The 24,008-nt window shown below is 37.5% G+C and overlaps 2 protein-coding genes and 1 long non-coding RNA gene across 3 annotated transcripts; all 3 read left to right on the forward strand.

The window, feature by feature from the left end:
* The first annotated feature begins 408 nt into the window (after window positions 1-408).
* LOC110919911 lies at window positions 409-1,122 on the forward strand. Its single transcript, XM_022164159.2, has 3 exons — window positions 409-725; window positions 812-963; window positions 1,098-1,122. Exons 1-3 carry the CDS (start codon window positions 549-551, stop codon window positions 1,120-1,122), a joined length of 354 nt encoding a protein of 117 aa, XP_022019851.1. The 5' UTR covers window positions 409-548.
* Window positions 1,123-1,397: 275 nt separating this feature from the next.
* LOC118487941 lies at window positions 1,398-1,803 on the forward strand. The gene is made up of 2 exons (XR_004882919.1): window positions 1,398-1,437; window positions 1,552-1,803. It is a non-coding gene; the product is annotated as an uncharacterized LOC118487941 (long non-coding RNA).
* A 1,433-nt stretch (window positions 1,804-3,236) lies between these two features.
* LOC110916751 (pentatricopeptide repeat-containing protein At1g02150) lies at window positions 3,237-9,592 on the forward strand. The gene is made up of 2 exons (XM_022161431.2): window positions 3,237-3,780; window positions 8,170-9,592. Exons 1-2 carry the CDS (start codon window positions 3,382-3,384, stop codon window positions 9,409-9,411), a joined length of 1,641 nt encoding a protein of 546 aa, XP_022017123.1. The 5' UTR covers window positions 3,237-3,381; the 3' UTR covers window positions 9,412-9,592.
* Window positions 9,593-24,008: the final 14,416 nt, after the last annotated feature.

Here is a 24,008-nt window from a genome sequence, read left to right on the forward strand (position 1 = left end):
ATTGTGTGATTAATACATGTCGGTTACGAAATGGAGTGTGCGACCTGTGAAGTTCTTCGAATTAGATTGGAAAATTGAAAAGTTCTTCGAATTAGATTGGAAAATTGAAAAGGTTTTCCATTTTGTCTTAATGATGCATATTACATGTGGATGATATTCAATTGATTATAAATTTTAAATCAAATTAAAAGAATTAAACTTTTTATAAATCATGTGGTGTCCAAAGCCATATAAATGAACCATCACATTCATAATTAATAGTGTACAAGTGGTAGGTATTTCTTAATAAATTGTTCTCTTTTATAAAGTCTAACATTATATAAAAACCAATTCAAGAAACTCTAACTACAAGCTAGGATACCAAAAGGCGCTTTAAAATTAATTAAATTGCATTGTTTTATTGTGCCTCTTTGAATATCCCTGTCATTTAATATCATTCATTAGGATATGATTAATTTGTAGACAGTTGAACGGTCTTTGGTTATGCTATAAGATTGCCGGCTTTGTTATGTTTGTAGGTTCATAGTTCCCTTTCCTCCTCTATTGCCATGGCCAGCCCCCTTAGTTTGCAAACGTCCGACGGTGGTACAAGCAGTCATATGTTCCTTAGTGAACTCCGTGAAGGGAGCACCGGACCTATCATGATAATGGTTTGTAGAAAATGGGACGTGAGAAGTGTTAACGGCAGGTACATGAGCACCGACTATATTGTCACTGACATAAAGGTAGTTTTTTACCCTCTACTATCCCACATTCTTACGTTTTTCTACTTTTGATTGTGAAACAAAAATCTACGCCTTTATTTGCGCAGAGAGGTGTGATGCATTGCACCGCAAGGAATAACATTGCCCACTATTTCTTTGACAAACTCAAAGAGGGCGGTGTATATTTGGTCAACGGTTTCGCCGTGCAACCTACAAATCAGTATCGGGTTCTTAAAGACAGCCCCTTTGTGATCGTAAGGTATATATCGGCTTACACTTTATTCGTGCCATGTTTAATAAACCATTTTAATTAAAGATGTGCTATTTACCTTTCTACTCGATCTGAAATGTTATTTACATACCTGGTATATGTTTACTCTATTTTAAAATTAGGAGGCTACAACAGTCGGAAACTTGAGTTCGTAAATATAAAAGTGCATTGTTCTACATTAAAAAAATAGGAATAAAAAAACTTGGTAACGCATCACTTCGAATGTGTAAAGACATATAAGGGGAGAAGTTGGTTTTTGAAAAAAATAAACTTGGTGTCGTTATAAATGGAAAGGCAACAAAAAAACTTTCAACTATAATTGATTGATTTTCATAAACAATATAATTGTGCATATTTATTTTTGGATAACTGTCTACATAAATGTTTCGTGCTTTTACTTCCCAGGCTTGCTTATGCAGATTCGGATTCGGAAGAAACAGTTGATAGTGACCCACATGAAAGGTATACCGTCTGCACTTAGTGTTAGTAATGAAAACCCGTACTACTTTTCGATGCATATATACGTAAACATAGTATACCCTTTTTAATAGTTTTCTTTTCGTTATTTCACTGCAGTCAGTTGGCTGGTGATGGGATTGGGGATGACGGTGGCATGCATTAGCAAAAGTTTGGTCTATGTGTTATCCAATAAGATAGGAAGGCGTGCGAGAGTTTATGCGTTTTTCCTTTTTTCTGTTTCATGTTTTATTTTCCTTGGAAGACATCTTTTTTCACTTCTTTTTGGCCGGCAAGTTTTTCCAAGGAAACAACTTATGGTCCATGGTTTAATAAAGTTTAAGCACGCCCCTTTGTAGGCGTATTGTCTTACATGTTATGCACCGGCCGTGTCAGACGTCTTACCACGAACAAACAATAGGTATTATGCATGCCGTGCATCGCACGGGCTTTCTCCCTAGTTCAAATAAAAAAGTTTCGTGAAACGTTTATGAAATTAATCATTTCACATTAATTATGTATTTAGTTGTTTATTTAAAGTAAAGTCGTTTAAGTACTAATTAAATAAAGGTAGATGAACACAAATGATTAATTATGTACTTATAGAATTACACTCTAAACTTTCTTTATACTTTCTTTTTTCAATAAACTGTCATTTTAGAAGAAAAAAAAAACATGATAGTTAAAAAATTCTTACGTTGGTAACTGATGTACGTTTTATTTTTACTTTTTTCAAAATCAAGGCAAAATGTTTAGAATTCTAGTTTTTGCTAGGTATAATAAAACCGTTTTCCTGGTAAATTACACCAAATGCGCTGGTTACAAATGTTAGCCTATTTTTTTATACATTAGTTACAAATGTTTGCTTATTTTCTAAAAATAAAAGCATACGATAACATAACAATTTAACCTTTAAAAAGGTAACGTATCAGTAAGCGTTTCAATGTCTTAAGTAGACGGTTGAACCGAATTTCCAATACTTTTCTGTCTTTGACTCTCTTAGATGTCACATGTTTAGCGTAAGCTACACTTTACCCACCTAATCGGATAACATAACATAACATAACAGGGTATTAAGTTATTACCTTTTCAACAACGAGTTCTCATGGTTAGAAAACTAAAATGTGTTAAAACGCAAATCAAAACATAAAGGACTAATTTTATACTTACTTAAAAGACAAAGTCGGTGGGGATGCCCACCGGCTTTGCCTTGCCCCCTAAAGTTTTACATAATTGCATTTCAAGCCCTTTAGCTTTGCTACGACCCTTCCACTTTTGAAGTAATCAATTTTAGTCCCTTATCTAACTTTACTATTCTTCTACTTTAACAATTAACATTTTTAGCCCCTAGCTTTTTACTAATTTGAATTCCTTCAACAACATTCATTCGTTAATTTCTTTTGTTTACCAATATCATTTTTTACTTAAAAAAAAACTATTTTTTCGTGCATATTTTTATGTACGTATCCGTATAAACTTAAGGGTGTCTACGTTTCGACAAACTTTTTCTGTAAACAAGTTAGGTCAAATATAACACGTTTTTGTGTAAAAAAACATTTTTACGTGTATATATTTATGTATGCGTCTGTATCAATTCGAGTTGGTCTACATCTGGATATACTTCTTTTTTTTTATTATAATACGTTTTCTTACTTATGTTATGTACGTTTTCATAAATTTTGTTCCGGGCAGAGTGGAGTCAAATTGTGGTTGTTGTTTTTTCAAAACTTTAATTCATCCTATAGAATAAGGTATGATTGTACGAGAAAGATTCAATTTACTTTACGTTGTGATGAAATCGCAATACTATAGGTTACATTTCAATCAAATCAAATAGTCACACCTATACTAGACACACACACACACACAAAAAAACACTCTTATCTTCATCTTCTATATACTATAGCAACTCCTAAAACCCTAATTGACACAACAATTTCTTGAACAAAAATGTTACTCCATCCAACAATCTCCCAATATCAACCACACCCACAATCCATTTCCCTCTCATTACCATCATCTTTCCCCTCAAATTCTCTCAATTTCCCATATGGGTTTCGAATTTCACCCTTCAAGAAACCCCAATTCAACCCCTTTATCATCAAAAACAGTTATTCTTCTTCTCAATCACCTGTTTCAAGGGGTAACAGCTATGACGAAAAGAGGCGTGGCACATCGGTTACTTGGAAAGCAATTTACAAGAGGATTAATTTGATGGGTAATCCTGAAAAGGGGGCAATTGAGGTGTTGAATCAGTGGGAGAATGAAGGGAAAAAGGTTTCAAAATGGGAGCTTTCTAGGGTTGTTAAAGAGTTGAGGAAGTATGGTCGTCACAAGCTTGCTCTTGAGGTATGTGTGGGTTCAAATTGGTTTACTGATTTGTTGGTTTTGTTATGGGTTTCTTGAATTTGGTTGTTGTTGCTGAGTTTAATGTGTGTTTATGCTTTGTTAAAGGTTGAAACTTGTGCTATCTTGTTTTATAAAAAGTCAATGTTTGACTTTTGGGAGTAAGGAGTTAGTTTTTATGCTAAAAATGGTGTTGTGTTAAGGAAAAATAAAGGTAGCCAAATTGAATTGGTTAAAACTGTAAATCAAAAGGGAAGCATCTTTGAGATGAACAAATTAAGAGTTAAGATCAAATTTCAATTCAAGGAATACTAACTGAATCTTTAAGATCAAATCAAAAGGGAAGCATCTTTGAAGATGTGATTTTGGGCTTATTTACAAAGAATGAAGAAAAAGTGAACCCGTTTTTTAATAATATTACACGGATAGTCCTGTAGTATGTTCATATTTTTCACGGATGGTATGGTAGTATGTTCATATAATTCACGGATAGTTCAGTTGTATGTTCATATTATGGTTTTGGTCCAACTGTTTTCTGACCCGTAACATGGATGGTCGACTAAAACAGCCCTTACCATTAAAATGACCATCGCTGCACTCTATCAGCCCCCTCTCCAGCACTAACCTAGACTTGGATAGGATATATGTGTGATGTGGTTTTAGGGTAGCTGGCAGTCAAACAATTGGAGTAAGAATTTTAACGCCGCTTAGTGCCAATGACCCAATGTATCACGTTTGAGCAAACTGTTGGACTAAAGTTGTAATATCAGAAAAGGAGGAACTAAAGTCGTAATCTAACCATACCACAAGGACCATCTGTCATCCATGTAATTATTTCTTAATACTATTATCTTAGCTTGTATTTTAGAGTATAGAAGTTGTGTAATGGTTGTTTCGTATGGAGAGTCGATGTGCATTTTTCTTCAGAAGAGTCGTGTTTTTATATTTATTGTAAAAATATACGTGCTAAACTGCCCATTGTTTTTGAGAGAAAGAATATAGTATTTAATCATGTGTAAAATTGTTAATGGAATTTGTCTTTTAATGCCTTTTTGGTCCCAAAAGAGGCATCATAGTACTTACATCATGATTGCTATAACCAAAAGAACCGTAGACATTAGAGTACCAGTCACGACTTTTAAAAGAGATTTTTTAACGCCAGTTAGTGCCAACCACCAAATGTGTTACATGTTTACGTATGAGCAAATAGTTGGATTAAAGGTGTAATTTCAGAAAAGTAGGAAGTTACAAACTTAAATTGTAATTTGACCATACCGAAAGGACCATTCGTGTAATCAATTCTTAATAGTGTTAGCATAGAAGTTGTAGCACAGCAGTAGTAGTTGTTTCATATAGAGAGTCCATGTGCAATTTTGTGTAGGAGATTGGGGTTTTTAATTTAACCTAAAAATCATATGTTACTAGACTACTAATCGTTTTTTAGAGAAAATAAAGAATCTAGTATTTCATCATCATCATCATCATACTCAGTGAATCCCACCAATAGCAAAGCTAAGGTAGGGTCTGAGGAGGGTAAGATGTAGACAACCTTACCACCCCGTTGGAATAGAGAGGTTGCTTCCATCGAGACCCCTGGCTCAATGGTAGTTTTGCATCAAGCCTTGGACCTAAGGCACATAACACTCAGCAATGGGGACAAGGACTGATCGGTGCATGTACCCCCGTGCCTTTGGACTATCAACGCCACCACATGATGCAAGATTAACCATTCGCCGCTTTTAACGTTATTTAGGTTAAATTAAAACTGTTATATAGGTTAAATTAAAACTGTTAAAGAATGCCCACACATATATACATTATATTCTTTATGTATGCGTACACCACACATATATAAAGAATCTAGTATTTATTTGTGCTTAATTGTGTGTAAAACTGTTGATGAAATTTGTCTTTAAATGCCTTTTTGGTAGCATGATTACTATAGCCAAAGTAACTTTAGACATTAGAGTACCATTCATGACTGTTAAAAGTTAAAACAGTAAAAGTAGAGCTTAAAGGAAAAAAAGGGGCCCAAACTATCTACACACTTGGTGTGTAGATAGGCAACTAAAAAAGGTGTTTTTTGTCCTTATATGCACACTCTACAGTGTCGAACTGTGGCCAAAACGCGGCGTTTTGGTCCGGTTAACCAGACAAAGACTGACGGGTGTCTGACGGGTCTGTTGACTGGACCAAACGCCGAGCTTTGGCCGCGTTTTGGTCCTGTCAACCAGACCGGGTGTCAGTCTTTTGTCTGGTTGACAGGACCAAAACGCGGCCAAAGCTCGGCGTATTGGTCCGGTCAACAGACCCGTCAGACACCTGTCAGTCTTTGTCTAGTTAACCGGACCAAAACGCCGCGTTTTGGCCACAGTTCGACACTGCAGGGTGTGCATATAAGAACAAAAAACAACTTTTTTTAGTGTGTAAATAGACAAAATGGTGTGTAGATAGGTACACCCAAAAAAAGGTGTTATCAACTTATCATGATTGAATGAAAGTGATTGATTGACCATTTTACTCCGACCACGTTTTTGTTTTGTGTGAGTTCCTGTTGCAGGGGAAGTGGTGAACAACCCCACTCATTGATCACCTCCGGTAGCCACCAATTTCTGGTAGGTGCACAAACAACCAGGCAGCAGTTTTGGTTTTGGTGATGGTGGTGGCGGCGGCTAGGGAGAATTCTTGTAAACTAGGGTTTTTTTTTGGGTTTCAGTTAATAAAAAGGGGCTAGGGATTTAAAAAGGATCAAGGAAAGCCATAATCATATGCCATGTAAGATTTTTTTTTGACACATCATCGGTTAATCATCTGCCACATCAGCCATTTAATTAACTAGGTTAGGGTTTTTTTAACCGGGGGGGGGGGGGGGAGGGGGGGTTGTAGGAAAAATGGGTGAAAGGTGAGACTGGCATGGAAAATATTCAGAGGTGGGATTATTAATGGTTAATAAGGTCTAGTTGGGATTATTACAGCTGTGGCTATTTGTGGTCTTGTGACTTCTCTATATGTTTCTTTCTACCTTACTATTTTGCCCATCCACAACCTTAGCTCTGCTATTTGGTTGTGTCTATGTTTTGTTACTAGTGCCGAGGGTCTATCTGGAAGCGGCCTCTCTGTCCCTAGAGATGGAGGTAAGGTTTGCCTACATCCCACCCTCCCCAGACCCTACTATTAGCTTGCTATTTGGGGGATTTACTGGGTATGGTTGTTGTTGTTGTAGTACTTATATATAAAATTACTGAAATACCCCTACCCTTAGTTTAATGATTTAACTGAGTTAAGAGTCGGGGAGCAGAATGGAAAAAAAAACATGGTAAACTATTGGAGTAAAATGATTATTTTTAAATGATTGGGGCAAAACCATTAAAATGACCAAACCACGGGGAGCAAAACGGAAGTTTACTCTTTCTTTTAATACAATGATTTATGAGGCTTTATGCATTTGCTTACATTTTGGGCGACCTCAGATCCGTTTCCTTTTTTATTTGAATCTTTTACACTATGTTCCCGAGTTTCATTTAATAAGGGAAGAGAAAGGAATTAAAAGGAAGAGAGTAAAAAATGTGTTCCAGAGATTTTTTTAAGAAAGGAAGTGGTGAGAAAAGAAAGGAATCAAGGGGATGATTGATGCAAATATTCATCCTTCCAATTTGGAGAGATTTGGTGAGAAACGATTATTATGAATCTCAGACCTTTTTAAATTTCCTAAATTACCCTCTAATTCATTATAAATAAACTTTCTTTTCATTTTCTCCCAACTCGGGAACACATAAAATGTTTAATTTCCTTTCATTTCCTTTTCTTTTCATTAAACTCGGGAACACGAATATAATCACATCTTTTCCTTTCCATTCCCTTATAATTCCCCTTCCTTTCTTTTCTATCGTTAAATGAAACTCGGGAACATAGTGTTAGTTGAACCAATTTTACCCATTACTCACATGGTGATAAAAACATAACCTAAGTGGGTCAATTTTGCCACATCTAGTTGTGCCCGTTAAAAGAGTAAATTAGGTTTTTGGCCCCTGTGGTTATATCACTTTTACTATATTAGCCCAAAATAAGAATTTTTAACATATCTGCCCCCATGGTTTCTATAACTAACCATTTTGGCCCCTAAGTCTAGAGATCATGAGGGCCAAAATGGTTAGTTATAGAGACCATGGGGGCAGATATGTTAAAAATTCTTATTTTGGACTAATATAGTAAAAGTGATATAACCACAGGGGCCAAAAATGTAATTTACTCCCGTTAAAAATAAGAAAAAGAAAAATACCATTAATATGGTTGAATGTTAAACATCATCGTGTAAGTAAATTGAAATTTTGATTATTATCTGTCGATAACTGATCATCTTAGCGTTATTGATGTAATTTTCCTCACGCGCAGATCTACAAGTGGATGAATAACAGACCAGAGAGGTTTAGAATATCCTCAAGTGATGCTGCAATTCAACTCGATCTAGTTTCTAAAGTCCACGGCATTTCAGGTGCAGAAGAGTACTTCAAAAATTTACCCAAAAATTTAATGGACAAACGCGTATACGGGTCCCTTTTAAACGCTTACGTGCGTGCTAGAATGTTAGAAAAGGCCGAATCTTTATTAGTTGAAATGAAAAATAAAGACTACGCTAGTCACGCGCTTCCGTATAATGTGATGATGACCCTCTACATGAACCTTAAAAATCAAGAAAAAGTGGAATCTTTAGTTTCCGAAATGATGGAAAATAACATCGATTTGGATTTGTATTCGTATAATATCTGGATATCGTCACGTGGGTATCAAGGATCTACCGAAAAGATGGAAGAAGCGTTCGAAAAACTTAAACTCGATGCTTCGGTTAACCCCGATTGGACTACTTATAGCACCATGGCTACTTTGTACATCAAGAATCAAGAACTCGAAAAGGCTGATGACTCTCTTAAAAAAGTTGAAACCCTAATCACGAATCGCGATCGGATTCCTTATCATTACCTTTTAAGCCACTACGGTGGTCTCGGGAAGAAAGAAGAAGTTAAAAGAATTTGGGAATCTTATAAAACGATTTTTTCGTATGTACCAAATAACGGTTATCAAGCTGTTATCTCTTCGTTTATCAGGATGGACGATATTGAAGAAAGTGAGCTTCTTTACAAAGAATGGGTTTCATCGAAGTCAACTTACGACCCGAGAATTGGGAATCTTTTACTGGGTTGGTACGTTAAAAACGGGCTTACGGAAAAAGCCGAATCTTTTCTTACCGAAATGTTGAAAGTTGGAAAACCGAATTCAGGTACTTGGGAGATTGTTGCCGAAGGTTATATCAAAGAACATCGGGTTTCCGACGCGTTATCTTGCTTTGAAAAGGCATTATCCGATGAAGGATCAAGCTTTTGGAGACCAAAACCTGCTAATATTTCGGTTTTGTATGATATTTGTGAACAGCAAAATGATGAAAAAAGCAAGGAGGCGTTGTTTGAGGTGGTGCGAAAATCCAATGTTCTTGAAGATGATGTTTATATGTCGCTTTTACCCTTTTATAAACAATCAAATTCCAAAAATGGACCGCAAAAGGTTAAGGAAAGCATGGGTGGTTATGAAGAAGAAGAAGGTGCAGATATGCTTCTAAATGAGCTGCAGTCTAGCATTTAAATTAGGGTCTGTTGAGTATATTTTTATGTGTGAATTTACTCTTGAAGATTAATGCAGATTTTAGCTATGGTCAAAGAAGGTAAAATGTGTGATCCTCTTATGTTATACAAGATTTTGTAGAGTTTTTTGTAATGTCTTTGCAGAGTTTTTTTTAGTTGTGATTTTGCAGAGATTTTTTGATGATTATGCAGAGTTTTGTGATGATATTTGACAAAATCCCGAGTGATGTACAACTATTTATGCAGAACGTACAAGTAGGTGTTCCAACGTGGTCCCGAATCTTAAGAGTTTCTTAAAAATCTATGTTTTTTTTTTAAATATCCTGAATAGTTCTGGTAGGCTGAGCGGCTTTTCCAAGGAAATAAGGAATACGTGAACGTTTAAATAAGTTTGATTCTTGATAGCATCATAAAATCCACTTTCCAAATGTCTCTTCCTCCTCAAAATTAATTGTTTGTCATCCGTTATGTGGTTGAAGTTGACTGATTTGGGTGACAGTTTCATCCACAGTTGAAGTTTTGGTCTCTTTTGACTCAGCATTTTTTTACATGTCATTGAATAACTGCCTAATTGGTTATTTGTGGTTGTTTTTTGAAATGCAACCTTAATTTTGTTAATAAGCTCAAAAGTCAAAACTGGTGAACATTCTTTTCCGAGTTCCAATCTTCTTCGTCTTCTTCTTCTTCGGCGAAATCACCTGAAGCTCCAACTACCTTGCGGGTACGTGTCTGGCTCGAGTGGGTCGCCCCGGTGGTTAATATCAAACACATAATAAATCACACTCAATTATGCATACCCAAAGGTGATACAAAACAAGTAAGATTTGAATTACAGAAAACAATAACAACGATGCAGGCAATCTTAACATTTGTTTAAACCTCAAATTTGGAGCACAAATGATTATGTTTTCGTTTTAAGACAACAATTTAGAGTTAGATTTTCTGCTATATGAAAGTTACTTTACTGGAAACACAACAGATTTGCATCGATAGTGTAAAGTTGCAAAAGAAAATGATCTTGAAGGTTAGTAGAAAACTAGAAATAACTAGCAGGTTGTTACTAATCGGTAGTAACTTGGTTAAAGAAGGTTGGTAGCGTAACAACGCTTAGTTAACCCCATATAAAGAGAATTCATTTGGTCAAATATCATTTGAATTTCACAAAAAGTACTTCTCCTTTGGGAAATTCACTTTCTGTCTTATCCGATTGTTAATTATACTTTGAATTTCACAAACAGTACTTCAATCTGAAAATGATTTAACACGATTTAGAAAGTTATCCAAGTCATGAACAAGATCTCAAAACAACAAAATTTCAGATTTTACAATTGAATTACGTAAATTTTACAATTGGATTACGTAAACGTTGTGTAACATCAAGCAAACACAAAAAATTAACAAAAACAGACACAAGTAGTTAAAATAAAGCGTCATTCCTTTCCAAACCATACAACATTGCCTTGATTTTTTTTGTAATTAATAGCATACTTTTATAATAATTATGGATGTATTATAAAAAAAAGGCTTTTTGGCGAAATCCTTTTGGGTTGATGATGGTCCCGGTGGAAAGAGTCACATGGAAGACAGGTTGGTACGGAGAGTGAAAGGTAGGCTTCGATGCCGTGAGTAAGTACGTGCACCAAACAGTACCTTTTGTTTTTCTATTTTTCATTTTATTTATTATTATTATTTTAATAAATATTAAAACACCCAAACAGCTGCTCAAACTCTGTTGCACGACATGCTTTCCTCTTGTTTCACTCCAAGAATAGTGAAACATGCCTCCAGCCTGGCTTCTTATTCCACAATTGCCCTTTCTTTTTTAATAAATAAATCAACAAATTTTATTTTATGTATAATCCCATAAAATTGTTTTATATTTAACTAAATGTATTATAAAGTATATAGGGTTGGGTTCATTTCAGAACTCTAAATAATTGCAGAACTTTCAAAACTCCTAATAAACAATCATTTTATAACGACTTGTTACAGAGTTTTGAAAGTAAACATAGGGATTAATGACGTCGATGAAGCATAAGAAGTTAAGGTTTGGGGATAAATGAAACTGAGAATGGTGGTGATCAGATTAAGTGTGGTGTTTGTTTGTTTGGAGGTTTGGGGATAAATGAAACCGGAAGGGGAAGAAGCGGTGATTGTTGACGGTGGCACTGGAGGTTCTGCAGTGGTCGGAAACCTAAAACCGCTGGCGGAAAGAAATGCTTGAGAGACGCCAGAGGTACAGACAATAAACCGGCTCCGCTGAAGTAACCGCCGGAAAGAACAGTCGATAAAATCAAATCATCAGACGGATATGAGTATTAAGTACGGTTAGTAAGGAAAATTCGGTTGAGATTTCTGATCTAGTGCTTATAATCACCCGATGTGTTCGGATGGTGGTGGTGGTGGGTTTGAGTGGCGGTGACAAGTGGTGTGGGGTGTCTGGAGGTGGTGGTAGGTGGTGGGTTTGAGATGCGGGTGACAAGTGGTGTGGAGGTGGCGTCAGGTGGGTGTTGGTGGTGGGAGTCGGGTAGTGAGAGAGAGAGTTTATATGTGTCTGTATGTATATAATTATATATAGATATATAGATACATGTATATTTAAAGAAAAAAATATTTATTGTTTTTTATTATTTTTATTTTAGTATTTAGGGTAAAATGACTAAAATACCCTTATGTGAGGTCTACTTGGTCATATTTAACCATGAAAACCATCTGAGTTAGGGTTAAAGGACGTAACGTGTAAAGGTTTGCAAACATCGAGTACGTTTTTTGTACTTTTTAAAGATAAAGAACACACTTTACAATCTGATGTCAACATAAAAGACGAGTTTTGTAATTTATTCTATATTTAACCAATCTATTGGTGGAATCCGACGAAGAGTAGTAATTTAGTTAGTTTAATTTATTTTATTTTTAATTAAATGTAATTTTAATTATTTTTAATTTAATGTAATGTAATTTTTTTAAATTATTATACTTTTATTTTGTTAAAAATATGTTTCATTTATTAATTAATAATTTATAAAAAAAGAGAAAAAATAGTTTACCTCTACTCACGAGTAGTGACCACCTCTTATGTCTTTATAATATTATATGAAAGTGAGTTTAACGCTCTGTTCCCGAGTTAACTGAACGAGGGATAAGAAAAGAAAGTAAAAGTGAGAAAGGAAAGGACGAATACGGATACTGGTTAAGCAGCAACGACTTCGATACCGATGTTGTTCAGTCGATATCAGTTCGCTTTATTACGGCACGAGTATTTGGTATAGTTTACGACACGAAAAATAATACTTCATGTTGAATACAATTCCTTTTTTAATTAAATTTGTATCGGAACGTCAAGAGAAAAAATAGTTACATATTTAGTTTGTTTTTTAACTTATTGAACACAATTTATTAGAGAAAAATAAAATTATTAAAAATTTAAATGAGTTAAAAGATTTATATTCTTTAAGAGTTGAAACAAAAAGGTTACTTTGAGTTGAAACCATTTTGTAATACTTGTAAGTAATACTAGTGGGTTGGCCTCTGAAGTGAGATTAGTTTCATCAAGGCTTTTTTTGAAGAGCGTAATCTAAACCGGCCGGCCTGTTTTAAACACTAATTTTTTTTAACGGCAAACACACTTTATATATATATATATATATATATATATATATATATATATATATATATATATATATATATATATATATATATATATATATATATATATAGGATAATGCTCCATAGGAAACCTTAGATTTTTAAAAAACTTTGAAAACCCATCACATGGTCTAGAATTGTCCACGTGTCCCAGCCATCTCCATCATTTCTTTTGCTTTTAAGGGCACATTTGTAAATTCAACAACAACATTTATTACACCCTTTTATATTTCCAATGTGTGTCTCTCTCTCCATCTTTCAAATACATTTGAAAATTAAGATGACAGATCTTCTCTCTCTCTCTCTCTATCTCTCTCTCTCTCTTCATCAAATCTCTCTCTCACAATTATCTTTTTTTCCCACCACACCACCATCACCACCGCACCACCACCATCATCACCACCACACCACCATCAGTGTTGTACCTCCGGCACCACCGTAAACACCTCCAACCCTGTTGCACAACCCCCACCACCGTTGCACCTTTACCATCGTCGGCCGACCCCCGCTGCACACCCCCCACCACTGCCACCACTGCCCCTCCACCACTGCCATCCCCCAACCCCCAACCCATATATTCAGATGTGGAACTGAATATATTCAACCCAAATGGCTATACTTTATTTCTTGAAGAACCATGTGGGTCCGTAGCATCCTCAAAATGGCACCAGATCTGAATGTTGCCATCATCAACTACTGCTCAAAGGTCATCGATGTTGACGAGCTCTTGAGATCGTATCAATCTGAACCCGAATGTTCTCCATCCAAAGATTATATTTGGGGGAATGATCTCCATCCGAATGTTGAACTCATATCAACTACAAAGGTTTAATTGTTTGTTTTTTGATTTAAAATTTGTTTGGATTAATTTTGGGGGTTTTTTTATGTGCGAGGGTAATATTGTTAGATGATTGAAATTTTGAGCTCGGGGACTATGTGGATGTTTGAGTCATGGAAAAATGCTTTTGGATGCTTTGGGAAAGTTTATTATGTTAAGATTATGATTAATTATTTTTCAATACCATCGATTATTGTTTCAAAAAAAAATGACGTTTATAGGTAATAAATTTCAATACTATTGATTTTAGTTTGGTTGGTTTTCATTGTCCTGGTGTTTATAAATTTTGATTCATGGATTACTTTTTTTGGTTTCAAACTCGTTTGATTTTGATCCATGTATTAGTTATTTTTGTGTTAAAAAAATGTGTTTGTTGGTTTGGGGATTTTGATCTGAACAGTAACTGTTTTTTTCTTGGTTTGGTTGCCTTGTTTGGTGCTTTTTGATCTGAATAGTAACTGTTTTTTGTTGGTTAGGTTGCTTTGTTTTGGGCTTTTGATCTGAATAGTAACTGTTTTTGTGCGTTATAGTACAGAAACAGACCCATAACATGTGTTAATCCCCTGTTAGAATGATATATAACGTGTGTTGCTTTACAGAAACAGAACAATAAAGATATTCCATCGTGGTTTCGTCAAACGTGGATCAGATAATCAAGGATCATGACCATGTTTATATTGCAGCACAACACAACTAACACGTGTTATAGTTTGAACTTCTCGGACATGCATGTGTTTACATGTGACATGAAACCCATGTACAACGTAACACGTGTTAAGTGTGACATGAAAACACATTTTTATAACTTCCCTGGCATACGCACACCCACATGTTTACAAACCGTTTCAAGACCGACCCAAACAATAAAGCAAGGGTAGCCGCTGAAAAGATAAGGCAGCAACGGTAGCCGCTGAAAAGCTAAGGCGGATTTTCAAAGGAAGCTCCGCCATTTTCTTAGTGCTATGTATTTTCTTTTACTAGTAATATGTAATGTGAGACTCTTATTTTGTTTTGTCTAGTACATGATGTTAAAACGATATGGACTTAACACATTCTGGTAGTCTTAACACATGTTATAAAAGAGGCTTAACACACGTTATATCAGGTATACTATGTTATTAAGTTACTATTGGAGTTTATGCATCCATTCTGGAAGTCTTAACACATGTTATAATAGAGGCTTAACACACGTTATACAATATTAACTTGTATGTTCCATATTAACTTGTACGCATATTAACTTGCAAACCACTTTCATATACATGAATACAAGTCGGGTTATAATGGATGCTTACATGTTATCATATGTATACAAGTGGAGTTACAACAAGATTACGATATTAACTAAGCTCACCATTAAACTCATCGCCATGATCGACTGTAACACATTTATAGGTAGCTTGGGAATAAATAAAATGAAACGCCGTATTTATTCCTTCAATGGAAAAATGACTTTCCCCAGTAGTACTAGGGGATAGTTGGTGGCTCTTGTGTTAGTGGTTCATATGTATAACGTGTGTTAACATGTACAGACAGCAGGAGGGTGGCAGGTAACGTGAAATATGAATAGCGGACCATGTATGGTAACACATGTATAGGTAACTTGGGAATAAATATTATGAAACGCAGTAATTTTTCCTTTGATGGATAATGACTTCCAGGGGATATTTGGTGGTTCATGTGTTACTGGTACGTGTGTACAAATTCTTAGGTGGTTCATGTGTTACTGGTACGTGTTGTTGAATCCAAAAAATATCATTTTTGTTTCTCTAAGGCCGAATGGATCGCACGATGGAAAAATGACTGCCCCCAATAGTTGGTCAGATACTAACATGTGTTAGTGTACATGTAAGGTCACATTTGTTTTCATTAACATGTGTTACGTTTATGTCACCGTTTGTTTTCACATTTGTTTTCATTAACATCCGGAACATTTTTAACTACACGTCCTAGATAAAATACTAAGAGTCTCACATTACATACTACTACTAACCAAGGTTAACACACGTTATATATTATTGTAACAGTGGCTTAACACAAGTTATATATGAACAGATGTCAAGTTACATCATGGTGTTCTGTTACAGCATGAACCACTAACACATGTTATAAATGAACGAAGAGTTCCTTCCCAAAAAAATGTGACCTATTGAATATCTTTTTTTAACACATGTCCCCGCATTAACGTCGCCTACATCCATCCAGCTTGTCGATTGAATATCTTTGTTGGTCTGTTTCTGTAAAGCAACACACCTTATATATCATTCTAACAGGGGATTAACACATGTTATGGGTCTGTTTCTGTACTATAACGCACAAAAACAGTTACTATTCAGATCAAAAGCCCAAAACAAAGCAACCTAACTAACAAAAAAACAGTTACTATTTAGATCAAAAAGCACCAAACAAGGCAACCAAACCAACAAAAAAACAGTTACTGTTCACATCAAAATCCCCAAACCACCAAACACATTTTTTTAACACAAAAATAACTAATCCATGGATCAAAATCAATCGAGTTTGAAACCAAAACAAGTAATCCATGAATCAAAATCAAAATTTATAAACACCAGAAGAATGAAAACCAAACTAAAATCAATAGTATTGAAATTTATTACCTATAAACGTCATTCTTTTTTTTTAAACATAATCAATGATATTGAAAAATAATTAATCTTTTGGCAACATTCTTAATTCTGGAAAAAATAAAACCAATTGTGAAGAACGAAAATCAAAGTAAATGACAATTAAAAATCAAAACCAACTTATTATTGACAGGATCTTGGTTCTTCGATTCTTCGACAGTATCTTGGTCCAAGTTTTCTATTGAAAATGAATATAACTGAAAGCATATTGAACCAAATTGGAAAATAGTAAATTATCAAGAGAAATTAGACCGAGAGGAGAGAGAGCACCGGAGAAGAAGTCCGGTGAGTTTTGCTGGAGAAGGTGGTTGCTGGTGGTTGTTGTTTATTGAGGAGAGAGAGGGCCGGAGAAGAAGTCCGGTTAGTTTCGCCGGAGGAGGTGGTTGCTGGTGCTGGTTGTTTGTTTCTCCTGTAGAAGGTGGTTGCTGGTGGTGGTTGTTTCTCATGTTTGTTTGTCTTCAAGATTGGGGTAGAAGAAATGAGAAAGAGAAAGAGAAAGAGGTAAGAGAAAGAGGAGGAGTGTTATGGTGATTTGATGGCACTGATAAGACTTTCAATTCAAAAGGTGATTCTTCACTACCCAAAATGCCCTTATAATTGTACCAGCATGGAGTATTTTAATGTTTTAAATGCTAAAAGTTGTCTAAACAAATCATGACCCTTAATCTATTAAGATGAAACAAGATCAATGGACCACATAGAGTTTCCAAAGTTTTTTAAAAAAGATGGGGTTTCTTATAGAGCCCAGCCCTATATATATATAAAGAGCCAGCAAGAAGCTGAAAAACAACAAAACCGGAAACAAAACAGACCAAACAAAAAACAGACTACATCGACTCGATTACATCAAAAAACTTCCATTTACACCAAACCGGCTGCTTCAAGGATGACCGAGAACACACCCAACCGAAGCTCTCTTCTTTAATCTGGTCCACCACCGAGGAAACCGGGATAAAAATGTCGTCGAACACTTTTTTGTTTCTAGCTTTCCAAATGCACCACACCATGGCGGTAGCAGCCAAAATAACGCATCTTTTCCAAATTCTACCCCCGGGGTTGGACTTGATATAAGAGAATAGATCCTTGAGATTGTTATCTCCATAGGAAACTTAATTCTGCACCAAGCCATTATGTTCCACCAAATGCTACGCGACCAAAGACAATTGACAAAGATATGGTCCGTATCCTCCTCCGCTATACCGCAATGAGGACACACCGTATCCGAAAGAGTTATACCACGGTGGACCAGCCCCACTTTTGAAGCGATTTTTCCGAGTAACGCCCTCCACAAAAGGTAGTTGGCCTTCGGGATAGCCCAATTACACCATTTGAAAACCATATCAGCCTCACCATTCCCTAACATAGCTGATTCTAAATCCGCTCGGACTTGTTTAACCGAAAAAGATCCAAGCTGATCGCTCCGCCATTTCCACACACCGTCCACCTTTATTAAGAAATCAGAAATATTAATCCCCACTTTACCCAGCGCCACCTCCACTGACCCCACGTCTTTCCAAAATCCGGGAATCGACCTTTTAAACGGAAGAAGAGGAGCAGAAACGGATGTACCATTACCGCCGTGAATCGCCGCTACTACTTGAGCCCATAGATGGTTCGGTTCAGACTTGAACCGCCACCACCATTTGACGAGCATGGCTTGATTGAAATTTTCAATACTCCCGACTCCCATCCCCCCGGTTTTTCTGGATTTCAACAACAATTGCCACCGAACCTACCGGAGTTTATGACCCCTCTCCGATTTACCCCCTAAAAAATCCCTCCTAATCTTTTCCAATTTTTTTAACACACATTAAGCGCAGCAAAAATAGACAGGAAGTACGATGGAAGACTTCCGAGGACCGACTTGACTAACGTCATCCGCCCAGCAAAAGAAAGATACCTGGCTTTCCATTTGGATAGCTTGGACGAGTAACGATCCAGAACCGACTGCCAAAACTTTGCTCTTTTCATATTCACACCAATGGGGATGCCCAGATAAGAGAAAGGAAAGGAGCCCACTTCACATCTAGCAATACTAGCGAAGTTAACGACCTCCGAAGCTTCTGCCCCAATACCAAAAAGGAGGCATTTCCTCCGATTGACTTTTAATCCAGTTACGAGACTAATCCACTGATACGTGGTTGAAAACCGGTGTTCGTTATTGTGTAACTTTATGTTTTTACATAAGTTTTAATCTTGAATGGCCTACTTTTAATCAAAAATGTGTTTTGCAGGTTTGACGAAGTTTAAGGAGCTTTTCGGGAGCTTTACGGGTCACCGGGTCGAAAACCGGAGCACCAGGATGCATTACGGATCAATCGGGAGTGCGAGGAATGAAAAATGGGGAATTAGTGTTCAAGAGGCCGTCGGCGACGGGGTATAGCCCGTCCCGGACGGGCTCCAGATAATCCCGTATGCCAGAATCGCCCGTAACCAGACCATTAGGCCGTCGGCCATATTGTGCTTTTTGGGAGCCCGTCGGCGACGGAGTCAGGCCCGTCGGCGACGGGTTGGGGAAACCTGAAACGCGATTTGTTGTTCTTTGGGGGTTAATCTCGATGCCTATTGGTTAGGGGGCCTCCATTTCGGGAGTTACACAATTCTTGGAGGTTTGAACTTCACCTTGGAGCCACCATTCACCATTTCACCAACCCATCATCATTCACCATTCAATCTATCATCTCTACAACCGAATCACCATCAATCATCCCCAATTCCTCTATTAAACCCTAATTCTCCATCCATCATCCTTCTCACCATCAATCATTCCATAAACCCTAATTCTCCACCATTCATTCATCCTACAAGCTTCAAGATGACTCCATCCGCATTCCAAACATCCGGTGATAAAGTTGCATCAACCATGAGCGGCTAATCATCTCGGTTTCACCCAGGTGTAGGTAGTTGTTAATTTTAGGGTTTCAATTTGTTCTTGTTTCATCTTAGTGACAATTTGTATTTGGTTTTTGAAACTTTTGACAATAGTATTTGTTACGAATTCGTGAATTGTCGAACGATGTTAAAAGTTATGACTTTGTGAAATGGTGATATGTAATTGTACGTTGTCGTTGTTAGGATTTACTTGTGTTGATTACAAAGTGTCTTTTTGTCCGTTCTTCGGGACGTTGATAGCTAGTAGCACCTAAGTCACGGTACACTAAATCCGTTAATCGAATGCATTTGAGTTGAAACTAAAACTTGTAGAAATCCTAGATTAATAATTACCGAAACCGGGTGTGATTCCTTTTTATTATTATTGTTCTAGTAATCACTTTTCTTACAATTGTTAATTAGTAGTTGTTACTCATTTTTCATCAATTCATCTAGTTTAAAATCGTATCTTTCAATTAAACAAAAACACAAAATTATTCTAGTAAGCTTCATAATCGTGACACTTTTAATAATTCAATCGAATCCACACACAAACCACATACTTTTCGTGGTTCGACCCCTTGCTACCACTAACACATTGTTAAGGGTAATTTGGGCTTATAAATCTTATCTTTGACCGGAGCGCGACACTTCGATCAAATTTTGGCGCCGCTGCCGGGGAGTGCATGCGCTTTGTGTTTGGATATTGTTTGAATTTGCGTGATTATCTGTTTAATTTGTTTAGCTTTCTTTTTGTACCTGTCTTTTTCCTTGTTACGCGGGGTGTGTTACTTGTGCAGGTTACAGGTAGTGCATGCGTACGCGGAACTCCGGGCGGACTTCACCTTTAGTCTACGATTCGGAAATCGAAAGAGTCGCAAGAAGAAACCTAGCAAGCCGGTTAGAAGCAACACTTGCTTCTAATCAAGCCACCACAACACCACCACTCACACCGACCATTGAAACCGATTCAATGGCGAACCACAATTCCAATCAAAACTTCAACTCAAACCAAAATCTCAATCAAAATCAATTCCAATCCCGAGGAAACTTTCATCCCACCCAAAATGTTCAACCTATACCTCAAGAACAACCGGGTGGTAACACCAACGCTAGACCACCCATTCCACCTTTCCGAAACCAAAACCCCAATAACACCCAACGAACACCCCAACAACAAACCCTTCATTGACAAGCATCGTTACCCATCAACCTTGATGATCGGAATGTCAATTCCGATCGTAGAGGTAATCGTGATCGCGGCAATCCTGCGAATGAAGACCCATTTTTCAACATCGACGACTTGAGAAATGCAATCCCCGATGATGAACCTTAGTGTGTTCCTGGTTATCAATCGCCGGAATATGTAAGCATTCATACAGAAAATTCGGATGATGGGGATTACTTTGATGATCGAGTGGATGACGATGAAGATTGGGGATACATTAATAGGGGTAACGTCTACAATGCAAGAGAGTACGAAGATGAAGAGTTTGGCTATCAAAATGCCAATTACGTTGGGGAGGATGATTATGGTTACTAGAATAGAAGGAATGACGGTTACGAAAATAACCGCCAACCACGAAACAACCACCAACGGAACCGGAATGATGGGTTTTACAACAACAACAATGCTAACCCTAACCGGATTCCTCGTTTCGTGGGAGGTGGTCATCAAGGGGGTAATCGAGGTGGAAATCGGAGAGACGATAGAAGAGATGTTGGAAGGGGTGAGAGAAGGGATGAGAGACGGGATGAAAGAAGAAATGATCGAAGAGATGATAGAAGGGATAACCGGAGAATGGATGATCAAGAGGTTAACGGCCCTTATCGTCGTCAACAACCTCCATGGGGAGTAAATGACCATTTCAGGCCCATTGTTACTGAAAACGATTCACCAATCGTTTGTGAGCGAAGGATGTTTGATTGTAAACCTCATTACATCAACATACTTCCTCATTTCAACAGGAGATCCAACGATGAACCGTACACACATTTGGCGGATTTTTCTTCTATTTGTAGCACTATTGGGGGGCATAACTTTGCGTTAGAAGAAGTCAAACTTCGCTTGTTCCAATTCTCGTTGAAAGACAAAGCGAAGCAATGGTTCCTTACCCTCCCGGCCAATAGCATCCGTACATGGGGAGAAATGCAACAAGCATTTTTAGATGAGTACTACTCTATGGCAAAGACCGATGATGCTCGTGATGAAATTAGGTCTTTTCGCCAATTATCGGGTGAGCCATTGCATGAGGCGTTCACTCGATTCAAAGAAATGATGCGGAAATGCCCACATCATTAAATCGAGAAGTGGGAGTTAGTTAAGTGCTTTGTACGGGGTCTAGATGACACAACATGGAATCGTCTCGAGTCGACAAGTAATGGGACACTTTTGAGCAACCACGAAGATGATGATTGGGAGTTTTTAGAGCGGAAGAGTAAGCGGTCAAAAGAGAAAGAATCGGATGATAGAGCTAAAAAACATCCCGTTTCCCGGTCACTTCCCGATCTTGACTCTAAAGATCGGATTTCTACTCTAGAGCGGGAATTGGCTCGAATGAAGAAGAAGGAAGTTAATGCGGTCCAGTTCGATGTGTGTGAGGAATGTGGTGATATCAGACATAGAACGGAACAATGTCCAACAGGACCGGAGGAAGTCAATCAAGTGTATGGAGATAGGAAGCAATATGACATGAACTCCAACACTTACCATCCGGGTTTGAGAAATCACCCCAATTTCCGATATGGTAACGCTTCAAATCAAATGAACCCGAACTTCCAATCGGGTAATCAAGGAGGTCAAAGCGGGTCATCATATCAAAACTGCCAAGGTGGTAACCAAGGAGGTTACCAACGAAATTATAACCAAGGGTACCAAGGTAGGGATAACAATTACCAAGGTGGGTACCAACGGAATTACAACAATCAAGGCGGCAATGGAAGTGGGTCGAACAATCAAACCGGTGGCAATGACTTGAGTGCCAAGATGGATGCCTTGCTGAACATGCAAAAAGAATCTCAAAGCAACATAAAAGAGTCTCACAATGATAACAAAGAGATGAAGAAGACAAACGAGATTCGAGATAAAGCACATGAGGCATTGGCGAAACAAGTGGGCCAACTAGCGGAAGAAGTGGCTCAGATAAAGGGAAGCATGGGGAAGCTTCCAAGCGACACCATGGTAAACCCTAAGCATCAAGCGTCGAGCTCGAGAAACACACGTGAGGTACATTTAAATGAAATTTCTTTACGTAGTGGTCGAGTCATAGATAATGGTGTAAAACCACCATCACCCCAATTTGTTGAAGGGGTGGTGGAAGATGCTAGCGAGGATGAGCATGAGGATAGTCAAACGGGTCAAAACAAAAATGAGTTGAAAAAGAACAATGTTACTCCCGTTGTGACCATCCCCGTCCCCAAGGCTAAGGAAAAGGGTGTGGAGGCTAATACCGCCCCTTATCCCGAAGCTTTGAAGGGACCCATGAAAAAAGTTGTAAACAAAAGAGGTCCCCAACAAGAAGAGTTGTTGGAAATTTTCAAACAAGTCAAAATTAACTTACCTCTTTTGGATGCAATTAAGCAAGTACCGTCGTATGCTAAGTACTTGAAAGATTTGTGTACCCAAAAACGCACTCACAAATTTCCAAAAAAATTAGATTTAACCGAAAACGTGAGTTCGATTCTTTCAGGTGCACTTCCACCTAAGCTCCAAGATCCGGGTGCGCCTATTATTTCAATTCAAGTAGGCGATTTTAAAATCAACCAGGCACTTCTAGATCTTGGTGTTAGTGTAAGCATTCTACCAGGTAGTTTGTATGACCAATATGAGTTTGGTCTACTTCAATCGTCAAACACCACTGTGGTGTTAGCCGATTTGACACCCAAACTACCCCGTGGAGTTGTTTCGGATGTGATAGTGAAAATCGAGGATTTTTACTATCCGGTGGACTTTCTTGTACTTGATTATGTGGCCAAGGACCCAACCAAACAACCTACGGTGATTTTGGGTCGACCGTTCTTAGCAACTGCAAATGCTCAAATTGATGCAGAACAGGAACGGTTGACATGACATTTGGAAACCGAAGGTTGAGGTTACATGTTTTTTCCGGACTTATGAGCCCTCCAGTTGATGATGAATGCTATATGGCAGACATTGTTGACACGTGCATACCCCTTTGCGACACAGTCGTTTATGGGGAAAACACAATGGAGGATTGTTATATGTTTGACAGGTCACAGGTGGAGGTGGAGAGAAGCATGGACGAAGAAATAAGGAGTTTGGAGGTGCTTGCAGTTCGAGAAGGAAAACCGACATGGACGCACCAAGTTGAAAGCTTACCGGAGAGTATTGACACTAAATTGAAGCCGTCACTAGTAGAGCATCCGGAAGTTGAGTTGAAAGCATTGCCGAAGCATCTTAAGTATGCTTATGTTGGTGAAGGCAATACACTCCCGGTTATCATTGCATCAAATTTAACCGTGGAGCAAGAGAAAAAGTTGATGGAGGTTTTGGTCACCAATCGGGCGGCGATTGGATGGACCATTGCGGATTTGAAGGGTATTAGTCCCTCGGTGGTGATGCACAAAATCATCACGGAA

This window comes from Helianthus annuus, chromosome 16 (assembly GCF_002127325.2).
Source record: "Helianthus annuus cultivar XRQ/B chromosome 16, HanXRQr2.0-SUNRISE, whole genome shotgun sequence".
NCBI classification, from domain to species: Eukaryota; Viridiplantae; Streptophyta; class Magnoliopsida; order Asterales; family Asteraceae; genus Helianthus; species Helianthus annuus.

Coding starts and splice junctions, on each gene's coding strand:
- LOC110916751 (XM_022161431.2), top strand. CDS start 3,382: ATGTTACTCCATCCAACAATCTCCCAATATCAACCACACCCACAATCC. Junction 3,781..8,169: donor GTCACAAGCTTGCTCTTGAG/GTATGTGTGGGT, acceptor CCTCACGCGCAG/ATCTACAAGTGGATGAATAA.
- LOC110919911 (XM_022164159.2), top strand. CDS start 549: ATGGCCAGCCCCCTTAGTTTGCAAACGTCCGACGGTGGTACAAGCAGT. Junction 726..811: donor ATATTGTCACTGACATAAAG/GTAGTTTTTTAC, acceptor TTATTTGCGCAG/AGAGGTGTGATGCATTGCAC. Junction 964..1,097: donor AGCCCCTTTGTGATCGTAAG/GTATATATCGGC, acceptor TTTTAAAATTAG/GAGGCTACAACAGTCGGAAA.